Raw genomic sequence first — 14,013 nt, forward strand, 5'->3', positions numbered from 1 at the left:
TGCTTCGGGCTCGCTCGTCCCACCGCCCGCCCTCCGCCGTGGCTCGGCGGCTGCGCCCAATGGGGCCGCGGCCACGTTGTTGCCAAACACGGGGCCGCTCCTCCCGCCGCCGCCGGGCCCCGCTCCCCGCCTCGGCCGCGGGGAGGCGCCGCCACGGAGCCAGCGGGGGGGGCACCGGGCCGGCAGTGAGGGCAGGGACAGCCGCGGCTCCCTCACAACCACGGGAGATGCGGGGAGAAAAACCCCGCTGGCCGCAGGAGGGCTCCCACTGCGCCACGGACAGGGACAACACACGCTTAGGGAGCCTCAGGGCTGGTGCAAGCAGCGCCACGCCGCCTCAGCGCGGCGGGTGGCGAGAAAACGGAGCCACCGAGCGGCCACACGCAGAGCCCCCTCCTCCTCCTCTCCCTCCCCACCGCCCTCCGGAAGGCGCGGGGCCGGGCATGGCGCCGCTCCCATGGTGCCCCGCGGCGGCGGCCATTCAAACCCGAGCCGGGAGCCGCCGCCGCCGACAAAATGGCGGCGCCGGGGGGCGCTGAGGCAGAGGGCGTGGGGGCGAGCCCCGCTCCCCCGCTGCTCCCCGCCGAGCCGCCCGCAGCCCCGGGGCTCGCCAGGGGGCCTCATCGCGGCGGGATGGCGGCGCCGCCGCTCAGCCCCACGGTGTCCGTGGTGTTCCCGGGCGCCGTGAGCCGGGAGAGCTGCTGCCGCTTCGCCTGCGAGCTCCTGAAGCACGTCCTGTACCAGCGGCACCAGCTGCCGCTGCCCTACGAGCAGCTCGCGTATTTCTGCCGGCGGCCCTCGCAGGTGGGTGCAGGTTTTGCTTTTTTATTTTATTTTATTTTTTTTCCTGAGGAACTCCGCCAACGTTACGGGAAGCGGCTGGCGGGGCTCAGCGAGTTGTTATTTTTACCCCCTTTTGCCTCAGTTTGCACTCAAAACACGTCGCTCTTCTTGCACAAATAAGGCTAGCAAAAGCCTTTTGAAGTGGCTTCAGGGTGGAAGTTGGTCTTTGAAAGATGGGTTTTCTTATCTTTAAGATTCATTGGTAGCTTGATGCAGACTCAAATTGAGCAGCAGTAATGTGGCATTTCCTGTTATTCCTAGGCCTCCTGACTTCACGTTAGAATACTTTATTACCTTTTAAAAGAAGCATAAAACCCTACAAATCTTCCTCATGTTTCAGGGAGGGCATGTGCCGTGCTTTCTGAAGAACGCATTGGGGCCCTCTCCGCTTCTTCATAACTGTGCTAACCTGTTTTTTGTTTCGGTTTCCAGGTTGGGGACATGATTAAAAAGCCACCCTCTGTGGACCTGGCGAGCAAGAAATGCCAGCAGGTGCTGACGGATCTGGAGGGAATGCTCCAGCACTTGGAAACGATGTTCAGTTTGACTCTGGTTCCCCGGGTCCTTATCCTGCTCGGAGGCAGTGCCGTGAGTCCCAAGGAGCTTTACGAGCTCAACTTGGAGGCAGTGTGTGTGGGCAGCACTGAGGAGAGCCTGAAGACCACATCCTGTGTGCGTAAGCTCTTTCACTCGCTCTTCATAGCGGATGTCTTCAGTGAACTTAAGGCTCTGCCTGCCATGGGCACTGTTGTTATGCTCCAAGGACACCGCGATTGTGGTGTTGAATGGTTCCGGCCCAAGCTCAACTATAAAGTGCCAACCCGAGGAAGGAAACTAACTGTTAATTTGTCCTGTGATGGAGATATCAGTATAAGTGCCTCAGCTCCTTCGAGTACGACTTCTGCTTGGGAGGACTACGTATGGTTTCAAGCACCGGTGACGCTCAAGGGCTTTCATGAATGACCTGTGCTCTGTAGAATTTAAATGGAGTATTGAATAACCTTTGGTGCTGCTTTATGTGGTAATTTTATCAAATGCAACAGCACGTTTTTATCTATCTGGATCTCTTCCCCAGGGTACCTACTGCCTTCCTGTAGCTGGACTGTGTTCTTCCAAGTTCGTCTCCTGAATTGTCTTTGAAAGCAAATACCCTCTAAGGCACAATTGCATACAGATACCATGATTCATTAGGGACCTGACCTGAGGCGTAGGAAATGAATTAGTGTCTTGGGAATAAAACTTCTTAGCCACAGATTTGCTGAACTGACAAATACTGGATACAGTTTTCTGAGTTTTATTGCAGCCATATCTCTGGTAATAATGACTATGTTAGCTGATTATCTGGGATTCTAGATAATGTATGCAATTATTAATATAGTTTGCCTTTACAATGAAGGCTGTAACTATTCTTATCTACCCCACTGCTGTGAAAGGTGACATTTCCTGCAGTCTGATCAGGCTCGAGTACTGAAGTGCTTGCCCATCTATTTCACAAAATCAGACTTCCCGTGACTCAGTTCCAGTTTAACAATCTAAGGAGTGGCACTTTTCAGCAGTTGGGAGACTTCATGCCTAGCACAGTGCCTTTTACAGGCAGTGGAAAGAGGTTAAGCAGTCCTGTGGAGGCAAGGGAGCGCGTTTTCTTCCTGTTTTCTACTAACCTTTAGTCCATCAGAGCTGACAATCAGTTTGATATACAGTTAAGATTAGGAGTAAGCAATTTATTCTCTAGCCTTCTTCAGAGAAAGTTAGGACTCCTGCCCCAATGTGCTAGTTTATTCTGCCTTTTTTTTTTCTTAAAAAAAAGGCAAAATTCTTGCTTGCTTTTGCCTTTCAGATATTTCAGAGTCTTAGACTCTAAAAGTTTCTGAAATGTGAAGAGGAGGTAAGGGGCATGTCATCAAGTTCAGCACTTTCTTTAAGTCAGAATGTCTTACCAGGAAGCAGAACTTGAATCCTTTCTTCTGGACTAATGTCTAGTACAGAATGAGACATGGAGGGAGGGAGAGAAACCTGTAAAGCACAATGTGCCAGAACTAGATATCTGCTGGAGTTGTCTGGAATCAGCTGTGCATGTATTTGTAATGTAATGAGCTTAATAGCTCCATCCCATTTGAAGAGAATCTCTAGTCTATTGGCAGTGAGGTTGCTTGCAGTTATCTGCTAGCAAAAGCTGCTCGATGGGGTGCTAAAAGTCCTTTGAAAGGAGATCAGAGGGTGAAGTGACCTTCCATACCTGTTATATATTTTAAGCTTGTGTGACATTTTGGCGTGGAATAAGATTGTAGAACTGGAGGGAAATTAGTTGAATTCATATTCTTGAGCTTGGAGAACACTAGGAGGATGGTCTCTGCCTTACTAGCCTCTGAAAACTGTCATATAATGTGTAGTAACTGCTAAAGCTAGCTCCAGGGGAAAACTGCTAAAATAAAGCAGCTGCCCACTTGGGAATGTAATCACAGGTCTCTCAAATGAAATGTAACTTGAACTATTCAGTAGGAGTGTTTGATGTGCTCAGGAGATCAAAGCCCTTCCGCACTTCCACCAAAGCTACTTGTAACACGTCTTTAAGAATGCTGGCACTCAAGAATTTAAGGAAGCTTTTGAAAAGACGCCTTAGTTCTGAGGATCAAGGGGCATGTTCCTTTCTGCTTTATCCCCCAAATGAGTGCAATGTTACTGCATTAAACTGTTTACATACTCTGTTATACTTGAACTATGAATGCAGCAATGATATGGTGCTGGAAATAAAAAGATGACAAGATGCTTTTTTACATAGGAAGAGCTTTAGAACTTGATTAACTAGTAGTTACAATCATTATCAAAATAAAACATTGCCTTCTGTATTGTGATTACATTGTTTATTTAATCCCTCAAAGTAAGGCTTCTGTGGGTAGCAGAGCAGCTTGCTTCTTTTCTATGTATGTATCCAAACAGCAGGTTCACAGCTGCTCCACCCTTCTCACAAAGTGGATGATGTCTTGTGCCAGAAGCTTTGGTTCCTCAAAAGCTGCAAAATGCCCTCCGCGGGGCATGTAAGAATAACTGACAATGTTCTTGAAGATCGTCTTCGCCCAGCAACGTGGTACATGCGTTATCTCCTCAGGAAAAGCTGCGATCCCCGCAGGAACGTACACTCCAAACCTAAAAAGATGTTAGTTAACTGCATTTTTAAAAGAGTTCTTAGGGAAAATCTGGCTTTCAGAGTCTGAAGTAAAACCTTCTGACTCTGGTAGCTGTCATGGCAAGTCGGAGAAATTTTACCACGTTGTAGTCTACACTCTGCTGAAGAGCTTCAATTTGTATTTGAGTCTCTTCGAGTTCAAAAATGTTATATCCAAAGATGCATAAAATGAAGCCCACTAACAGTATTAAATCTTGAAAAATATTTCAGGTTTTTGAGATTGCTGTATAGCTTGGTGATACATCACATCTCTACATGAAACTCAGAAATAGGCTAACTCATATTTACTTCAGGATTTATGGTACCAGAATAATAAATTACTCTCTTGAGAGGGAAGGTAAACTGGTTGTCAGTCTACAGAGAATACGACTCCCCTATTTTGTTTCTAATATCAATCACTTGGAGAGGAATTCTGCTCAGGGGTGTGTTTCCTGGTCAGCCTCTCTTGTAGTCATCTTAAAGCCAGCAGCTGTTAGAAGGTGTTGAGTTTCAAGTACTGCTCTCCTGGAAGCTTGTTTACTTAGAAAAATCCCTTCCCGAACTGCTTCTACAAGTTTCTGCTTAACAGCTGTAGTTCATAGCTTATCCAGCAGTAAGCCATATCCTTCCTAATTCAGTTTAAACGTGTTAGAAATGCTCATGGTTTTCTGTTTTGTTTTTACCAAACCAAAACATGGATTATGTTTGTTTGTTTGGTAAATTATAGACCTGTATTTGGAAAACAAGACAGAATTACCTATTTTCTTGACCACAGGCCAGCCTGTGTAGGTTTTTAGGTTCAAAGGAAAAGTGACCTTTAATTTATCAAAGAAAATAAGAACTCAAATTGTTTTCTTGCCTGGGTTAGATTTGCTGTTGTGAGAGATCTGAGTGTTTGTACAGGCAAATCTGATTGTCTTGTCTGCAAATCTGTTTTGCACCTGCCACTTCATTACCTGGTATTATCAGATAGAGCAGGATCCCGGGATAAGTTCTCCTTGTAGTATCGCATGGAGGACGCAATAGACGATGTCACCCAGTAAATCATCACATTGGTCAAAAGCTCATCTAGTGAGTACTTCCTATGGAGAGAGAAAGAAGAAGCAATTTATCTGAACCAGTAGCTTGCAGGCAGCCTACAAGTTAACTACTTGTCACGTAGTCTTTCATCCTTAAAATTCACCCAGTCTTTTACTTATCTCCTCATTAGCTATCATCACGCTTCCTTTTAATGAGTTTTCTCATCAAAGAGCACTTGTTTCCTTACCTTTCCAAGCCTCCATCATCTCTATGCAGAAATGATTTATCTGTCCAGGTAGAGAATTTCTCCAAAATATATGCAGCAAGCCCCACCGGGGAGTCATTCAGTCCACAACCTAATTCAGGAGAACAGCAGAGCTTTGGCATTTGCATGGCATTGTAACATCGCAACTGAAGTTAAACTGGACTTTCACAAGTTCCTCGGAGTTTTACATGAGAATTTGGCAGAGAGATTGTTTTTAATTTGCCCTGGCAGTACTTTATTCGTGATGAATTTACCCCTATGGAGTTCCAGCTGTAAGTGACAGTGCTGCAAACACACCTGGCTCCTATGCAAGAGAAGCAAGGAGCAAAACCAGACCCGTCAGCTTCCTGTTGGCACGCGGCAGGAGCACACTGGGATGGAAAGGGATTACACTCTACAAAGAATTTTTAAATAAACTATTTGGGAATGCTGTCCTGCTTTGGATGGGTAATCAGGACACGGAGCACAGTTCATCACCTTTTATGTCATTTAAGGAGTGGAGTGCTGTGTATCCACTACCTGTTCCTGCCCTTGGGGAGCATTATGTTAGAAATGTTAGAGAGGTAGCACATACATAGTACCTTATATCCATGTTTTACTTGTAAAACAAGGATAATATTTACTTCAGTAGTGATACGGGCTTGCCTTCAGAAAATTCCTTGACAGTAATCCAGGCTGTAATTTTAGAGTGTACTAAGCATTGAGTACTTTCAGGTGTACTTTAGTGTGACTTCAGCACTGAATGACTTTTTAGAAGATGATGCACACCAGCGTCTCAGTTTAATAGTGGGTCTAGCTAAGGAAATTTGTACATTGGCACAACAATTTCCTGCACGTCAGGCCTTGAGTAATGTGCTACAGATTGAAATCATATAAATGCTTTGGCCAGCAACAGTAGGGCAGGCTTAAATGTGTCATCCAGCATACAACCCATCTGGAGATGAGCAGTTTCTGGGCTGAAAGCTGCCTCTGAACCACTTTATTGAGTGTCTGTGGATTAGACACTCAAATAGCAGTCTTGTTTGCAGCTTGTTATTCAACACGCCACAACTGGTGCTGTGTGAAAATACGGTGACTTTGCTTTAAACTTGCCTGATGAGAACTAAACTGATAATGTAGATATTTCTTAAGACTGAGTAGGGAATACATATATATTTTTTCATATTTATTTTCTACATTTCACAACTCTAGTGTGCTAAGAACTCCCTGCTGTTTTTTCTTCCATGCTACAGAGTTCTATAATGTGTACAGTGTTTTTATGTAAGCTGCTTGATCACTTCAATTTTCCTTTTTTCCCCCCTTTTTGTATTCTGATTCTAAGGCATGCTTATGAAACAGGCTGAACAGGAATGCAATGGGTCCTGAATATCATGGATTTGGTATTTTGTCTTGGTCTTTTTTTGTTGTTTTGCTTGTTTGACAGTCTGTAAAATGCTCTTGAACTTTGGCTGAGCTGGCTGACATTTGAAAGAACTATCCATGACTCATGGATTTTCTTATATGGCAACAGCTAAAGAGGAGCCCATTGTGATTTTCTTCCCCTAATTGCTTTGCACTTTGGTGACATCAAATTTTATTGGCCAGTTTAATCAACTAGTCAATTAAATGTTTTCGCAACTCTCTGCAGTTATCTTTAGATTAAACTAAGCCCTGGATAGCAGTCAGTTTTTCACTTAACAATTAACTTTCCTCTGTAGAGAAATTAGGATCATGCTGAATTGTACAGGTGCCAGCACAGATTTTTGTGATACTCTCCTCACCCCTGGAACTTGCTTACTTGTTCCTGTGCTCAGATTCTCATGTTAACCAGTTATTAGTCATGAACTTAGTCCTATTCTAAAGGCACTTTAATTTTGGGGGAAACATCAGGGAGGAACCTCAACAAAACCTAGTTCTTGGAATTTGAAATATGTTATACTACTGGATTCACTGCTCTTTGGTTCTGCCAGAGCTCTCATCTTTGAGCCCTGATTTTCCTGTGACTCTATCACCTGTATATCAATTTTCTTCTTTAAAATAGTTCTGCCAGCTTGCTGATCACAACGACTAGACACACTGATCTGTATTTTTCCAGGGCTGCTGTCCCACCACTTCTATTCTTGTCTATTAAAAAAAAAAAAAAACACACACAACAAAAGCAAACAAAAACAAAACAACAAAAAACTCCCTGCTATCTTGCTTGCCTCCTTTTATTTCTTTGGTATTGTGATGAGTTCAAGCAACAGACTATGTATTAACATTTCACTTTCATTTACTTCTGAATGTCTCAATGAGTAGCAGGCTGAGATAGTATTCATTCTGTGATCTCTGCTAGTGAGACCAGTCTGAGGCAGTTCTGCTGTTATTCCTTCTGAGTGTTTCTCTCACTAGAATACCTCATAATCTTTATTAGTGTGGACTAACACAAATAATTAATTTAACCTTTCTGAGATGGCCGTATGTTTCTTCTGACTCTTTATCTACTGGCCACACTGACTCTGTCAGCCTTTGGGCTTTTAAGATTTAGGGCTAAGTCTACCTTCCTGCAAATTTCACATTACGCTTGCTTATTTTCATGTTTTCACCCGTTTCTAGAAGCTTCAGTTTCAAGACCCTATGCTTCACTTCAAGAGGCTTTTTGCAAAGGGGTTCTTTCCTCAAGAGAAGTGGTACTCCATTTTAAACAGTTTTAAAAGTAATATTTGCACAAGCAGTTTGTATACTATATATAGCAATATAAAGAAGGTTCATTACCTGCAGTGTCTGGTTTGGTGGCTTGGATATGTAAGTAGCCAGATTCTCGCAGAATATCATATACATTCTTCTGCATGAAGGGGTACATCCGTCGAACATCTTCCCTAGTGAAGCCCACAAGCCATGGTACGTAAGCCCCAAGCATCGCTTGAATCAACTTTTTAAAACCTCGTATGGTGATGAAGACAAGATTCACATGAACCCCCTTCACAGATCTAAAATCAAATCAATGAATAGGAAGTTAAATCAAGAAATTTTCTGTGTCCAAATTTTCCAGAAAGTGTGACTGGTGCTATGACAGAGGCATATCACTGAGCCAGATATATAAAGCCCTGAAAGAACCTGAAAGGTTCATCATGGTTAAGACTGTAGGAGTTAGAAACGATACAGCTGGTGCTATCTCCGTTCAGCTGTGCCACTGGTACGATGCCAGTTTTTAGGTGTTAAATGCTGAGCTACAATGCCATCTTCCAAGGAAGGTATTATGTTTCGTTTCTCATCAGGCTCCCTCAACTTTGCATTTTAGGTGGGAAAGTGCTATGCTGAAAGGATTCCCTTTGCTACTCACTCTGGAAGCATCTGGGCCATGTTTGTAGTAATACCAGATCCCCAGTCTCCTCCCTGAACATAGTATTCCTTGAAGCCCAGTCTCTTCATCAGCTTGTGAAATATCCGAGCAGTTGCGCGGGTGTCAAAGCCTGTATGTAAAGAGAAACACCACACTGGAGACCTGTTTGTCCTAGCGTGATGATATAAATTCAATGCAAAGAGGAGAAAGTGGAAAGCAGAGATTGCTTCCAGCTACTTTTGCCTTCCAAATCTCCACAACCAGCCCCAGGGTATCAGTCACGTCAGCATACGTGCAGAGCCAAGTTTACTGAACCTCAGACTCAGAGCCTGCCTTCCTGCATTCACAGACTGCAGTGCACAGGGGGCTGGGGGATAGCTGAAGCGTTACGCCAAAAACCTTGTGATTCTGATGGAGCTTCTTCATCACTTACCTTTCTGGTGCGGAGCCTCTGAGAAGCCATAGCCTGGGATGGATGGGCAGATGACCTCAAACACCACGTCACCATCACCCAGGCCGTACCTGGCTGGCTCTGTGAGCAGAGGGATGATCTTGTAGAACTCGTAGAAGGAGCCAGGCCAGCCGTGGACCATCAGGATAGGTTGAACAGCTCGTCCATGAGGGACGTAGGGGGGCTTCACATGGATAAAATGGATATCAATCCCTGCCAGACATCAAAGAAATAAATTAAGCTCCATCTCAAATTCTGTTCCGGACTCTGAAGAAGGAGGCTGGCAAAGTAGTAATCAGGTTTCATAGCAGAAGTTATACAATCAACCAACAGCAAGAAGATGCCCAGCCGAAAGGGGGATGCCTGGCATCGTAATTATGTCTCATCTTTTGTGTATTGGACGAGGTATTGATCCCAGCCCCAGAATTTGGGGTTTCAGCAGACTGAACATCCCTTTCCTGAGAAAGTGGTTTCACACTAATGGGTAGAGCTACACTTGAATGCACAGCATAATGCAGGTGAGGCATTGGGCATTACCATGTAAAAACATGACATAACGACATGAAAAAATATTCTAGCCTTAGAGCCTGGATAAATTTTGCAGTCTTTGAAGGTGTTGTCAGTGCATCACTAGAAGAAAACCAGAAATCCCCACTGTTAGTTAACACAGGTTCTGAGCCAGAGGAAGACTATCTTGAAGCATACCTAAACTTATTGCCAACATATGATGGGCTCGATCTATACAAGATTACTAATAGAGTAGGCCACCCTAGTGATATTTCCCTTATATCACTAAGCTGTTAAGCATACTGTTGCCTTAAGTATTCTACCATCGTACACTAGCCATCAGAGCTGGGCTTCCAGCAGCTCCTCATGTACCACTAGCAAGAGCAAAGTGAGGGCAGCTAGTATCTGCCAGAGAAGCACCCTGTGTTGGACCAGGGAGCCACGTGGACCTGCTTGAGACACAGTGACCCCCTCACCTTCGATGGTGGTGCGGAAATGAGGGTATTTGTTCAGGATTTCCACTTGCTTGCGCCAGTCAAACTGGTTCCTCCAGTAGGCCACCACCTTCTGCAGGTAGTCGGAGTTGAAGCCATAGTGGAAAGCTGCCCCCTCCAGCGGGGGTGCGTAGCGAGCCTGGTCCAGGCGGCGGTGCAGGTCCTGCAGGAGAAGCGAGGCTGCCCAGCTGCCCCCCATACTGTGTGCACCAGGGCAGCCACAAGCAGGAGCCATCTCTCCAGGTCCTACCAGCTTTTAGGCCGCCATGAGCCCAGCTGAAGCAGTGGCATGCTCTAAACGATCTCATTAATCACTTATGTGGGGAATACATCTTTCTACAGATTAGCTGTTCCCCCAAGAGGGTCCCACTCCTGCCTTGCTGCTAACTTCTTTTAGGATTTTTGGTGCTAGCAGCTTCCAGGCCTTGCTGGCTGGAAAAAGAATTTAAAAAATATTGGGCCCAGCTGTGTGTTGCTAATTGATTGGATAATTAGGGACAGGTGCTACAACTCATCAAGTCTCTGTCCCTTCACCCTTTCTAGGTAGCTCTCTGTGGGAGTTCCTCAGCCCTGCTGTGCTGTAGCCACTGCTGGCCCTACACCCCGCTGCCCACAGCCCACTGGCAAACTGAGCTGCTCAAGGTTGCACAGAGGGGCTGTGACATCTGAAAGTCTTCAGGGGACATTGCAATGAATCTGATCCCAGATCTGACTCAAAAAGGATGATGAGACAGCTTCATCTAAGGGTATTAAGTAACTGCACTGGTGTGTCTGTAAGCAGCAAGGTGGTGACAGGGAGGGAGGCTCCATCTCACAGCTTCCTTCCCCTCCCTGCACCCCAGCCACTGGTACCTCAATTTCTTTGTCAGAGGTTTCAATCCTGAAGGGGCGGATTCTTTCATCTTCCTTCTCTCTTAGGGCTCTTTCACCGGAGCCCCACCATCCATCACCCACTTCAAGTCTCTTGACCTTGCGTCTGGACATCAGCCAGCAAACCACCATTCCTCCGACCCCCAGAGCGGCTGCAGGGACCAAGACTGCATTCTTCTGTGAATATTGAAAAGACCTAGGGAGGCACAACATTTGTATTCAATAACAAAAGCGCCAAGGGAAGTGGGACTGTGCTGAGAGGCTTGTTTTCACAGTGGTTGGGCCCAATAATTAGCAGATGTCCAAACACCACATGGAGTCAGCAGGGGCTGAGCATTTCTTATTTCTGAAGACCACATGCAAGATTTGGGGCAGCCCCCCAGAGGGCAATGAGTCCCACAAATACCAGCTCTGCAATCTGGAACCAGTATAGAGATATTAAACTCAACAACAAGAGTCTGAAGACAAGAAGCCTCAAGGTTACATCTACCAGTGCTTATTAGGGATCTCAAGCTCTTGCTGATCATGACTTGCTCATCACAAGGCTTCTGAGTAGACAAGGGTCTTCAGCTGCTAAAAGGAGCTTGATGTGCTGGATGTATGCTTCTTGGCAGTGTTTTACACATAGCTACCCTACAAATTCAAGCATCTCTTAGGGCAACACTGGCCCTCTAACATAGCCTTCCACAGATAGGGGTCTAGGTTTTCTGTTTGGTGCCCCCGTTTCTGTTCCACACAGCTGAGTTTAGGACTTTCTTGAAATATGGGAGCTAACTTGCTGGTTTTAACAGACATGTAGCATGTTCTGAAGCTCTCTAAATGCATGAACAATCAGTCCCAAATGCAGTGTACCTTCCTGTCCCTCTGACCTGTGGCTCAAGATCTCCAGCTTTCCCTGGGGATTAGGAGTTGTGCCTGTTGCAGGGGGCTGCAGGAGGACTACAAATGAAAATTTGTTGTTGTCATATGGAGGTGGGAAAGGACTATGCTGTATCCCAGCCAGGGTGTTAAATGAAAAGTGGAGGGCTTGGCTGTTTCACTCACCTGATGCGGGATAAGATGCTCTCCCTAAAGAAAAGAGAAAAAGAAAAAAAAAAAAAAAAGATCTTTACAGACTGATCGTGTTTTCTGAATGGTACCAATCCCTGGGGACAGTGCAAAGAACCTCACCCGCCTTGGGATCATGAGCTGTTTAGACTCATGGACACTACAGTTTTTCTTGTACATTTGGATGAGAAAGAGAGGGAGTGCAGAGGCAATGTTTCTTGGCTGCATGTTAGCTAGATATCTTGTTTAAATAATGTTACCTCCTTCAGCACAATTTAGATAAAAGGCCCTAAACAGACGGGTAGCTGTCCTTGCAGACTTTCATCCTACGAGTGGTTGTGATACTTCAGCCAGGAAAATCAGTTATTTAGACCACTGCATGGAGATAAGCACACAGCCCTGCAGGGAACTTTTAAGATCAAGGTTCACCCTGCTCCCAGCCATGCCGTGCTCATTGTGCCACAGGGCTGGCACGAGGAGAGGCTTGTAGGACCTTTACCTGCTCAGATTTCAGAGAGTTGCTATAACTTTCCTACTTCTAACAACTCCTAACTGGATACTGAGCTTTTAGGTCTCATCTGCCGTCAAGAAAAATGAAAATTCCTCCTTGGTTCTGTTTTAGCCTGATGGATTGTCTTGCAAGAATAGTTACTTCTGGAAAAAAAAAACAAACTAGAAGTAACAACAAAAAGTTTTGTTACTCCGCCTTAGGGAAGGTGGCTAAAGTAGGGAGCATAATTAATTGATTGCACAATTGATTGGCATCATAATTAAGGTATCTCAAAACAAATAAAAGGACACAAAACTCCATGAAGACACACACCCATTCGCTGTTTCTTTTTGCCTGCTATCATTTCCCACCACTACCTGTGGCACATAACCTGGTGCCTGCACTGGAGACCCTAGCAGTCCCCACAGCAATTTGGTAATGATCTCTGATAGCTCGTGTGTGATTTGTAAGGAGGTACCTCCTTAAGCAGCTCCCTGCCAAGGCAAAACAAAGCTTCTGTAAGCAAACAGTGTCACCCTCCACCTCATGGAGGCTGAGCAGCTTATGCAACAGGTAATAATATCCCCGTGCACTTATATCCCAGACTTTAGTGAGTCGGAGGCATGGAGCAAGTTATCGTGGCAGTAGCACCAGCTCAACACTGTTAATAAATCAAGCATGCCAGAGACACAGCTCTGTGAGCAACACAAAGCAAGCTTCAGTCTCGTACAACCTCCTCCTCAGTCATGCTCTGGAGATACCAGCTGCATGCTCCCCATACCCTCCAATGGCTTGGCTCAGCCTGGGTGACCCCGCAGGGCTTTCCCCCACCCCAACCACGGCACAGCCCCGTTTGGGCCCTTCCTCCCCACGCTGAGGGCATCTCACCAGGCGTTGGGAAGGACCTCCTGCCACATGTCTGCTCCTCCTCGCCTTGCTGCAGCTCCGAGCGAAGCAACCCAGGTGTCTCCTCGGCTGGCTTTCTCTTGGCGCTGACGCTCTCTCAGTGACAAGGCAAGCTACATCATTCTTTGGTGCCACCTATTGCTTAAGTGTGCGCATGCAAATTAGGTTCAACAAAGTTCAACAGAGGCAAATACAAAGTCCTGCATGGGGAGGGGATAGACCTGTGCTCCTGCATAGGCTGGGTGCCAAAAAACACAGAAGGCAGCTCTGCAGAGCCTGATTTGAGGTCCTCAAGTGAATCAGGCAAGGAGGGGACCTTCTGGCAAAGGCTAGCTGTGTATCTATACAGCAAATAACGTTAGCCAGCAGGCTGTGTGAAGTGATCCTTCCCTCTCTTTGGCCCTTGTGAGACCGTGTCTGGAAGCGCTGTGTTGAGGTCTGGAGTTGTTGGTACAGGACAGAGCAGAGTGAGTCCAGTGCAGGGCCACCAGGCTGGCCAGGGGCTGGAGAGGCAGAGACCTGTGCTTGTTCAGCCCGGAGGAGAGAAGGCAAGTGTGTGTGTGTGTGTGTGTGTGTGTGTGTCCATGCTACTGCTGGCTACAGCTGCCTAGTGGACAGCATAGCAAAAATAGAGCTAGACTCTTCCCGGGGGAGCA

At 46.1% G+C, this 14,013-nt stretch overlaps 2 protein-coding genes across 2 annotated transcripts; one reads left to right on the top strand and one right to left on the bottom strand.

The window, feature by feature from the left end:
- Positions 1-108: 108 nt before the first annotated feature.
- MAD2L1BP (MAD2L1 binding protein) lies at positions 109-2,634 on the top strand. The gene is made up of 2 exons (XM_068676524.1): positions 109-804; positions 1,276-2,634. Exons 1-2 carry the CDS (start codon positions 517-519, stop codon positions 1,804-1,806), a joined length of 819 nt encoding a protein of 272 aa, XP_068532625.1. The 5' UTR covers positions 109-516; the 3' UTR covers positions 1,807-2,634.
- A 1,048-nt stretch (positions 2,635-3,682) lies between these two features.
- On the bottom strand, positions 3,683-13,480 carry LOC137853761 (epoxide hydrolase 1-like). The gene is made up of 10 exons (XM_068676521.1): positions 13,340-13,480; positions 11,959-11,982; positions 10,897-11,110; positions 10,027-10,207; positions 9,026-9,256; positions 8,593-8,722; positions 8,025-8,239; positions 5,274-5,382; positions 4,963-5,088; positions 3,683-3,987 (listed from the first exon to the last, which is right to left on the bottom strand). The coding sequence occupies exons 1-10, from the start codon at positions 13,366-13,368 to the stop codon at positions 3,786-3,788; spliced, it is 1,461 nt and encodes a 486-aa protein (XP_068532622.1). The 5' UTR covers positions 13,369-13,480; the 3' UTR covers positions 3,683-3,785.
- Positions 13,481-14,013: the final 533 nt, after the last annotated feature.

Source organism: Anas acuta, chromosome 3 (genome assembly GCF_963932015.1).
Source record: "Anas acuta chromosome 3, bAnaAcu1.1, whole genome shotgun sequence".
In the NCBI taxonomy this organism is placed as follows: Eukaryota; Metazoa; Chordata; class Aves; order Anseriformes; family Anatidae; genus Anas; species Anas acuta.

Coding starts and splice junctions, on each gene's coding strand:
- MAD2L1BP (XM_068676524.1), top strand. CDS start 517: ATGGCGGCGCCGGGGGGCGCTGAGGCAGAGGGCGTGGGGGCGAGCCCC. Junction 805..1,275: donor TCTGCCGGCGGCCCTCGCAG/GTGGGTGCAGGT, acceptor TTCGGTTTCCAG/GTTGGGGACATGATTAAAAA.
- LOC137853761 (XM_068676521.1), bottom strand. CDS start 13,368: ATGTGGCAGGAGGTCCTTCCCAACGCCTG. Junction 11,111..11,958: donor AGCATCTTATCCCGCATCAG/GTGAGTGAAACA, acceptor GTGCCTCCCTAG/GTCTTTTCAATATTCACAGA. Junction 9,257..10,026: donor TTTCCGCACCACCATCGAAG/GTGAGGGGGTCA, acceptor GATGTCTGGCAG/GGATTGATATCCATTTTATC.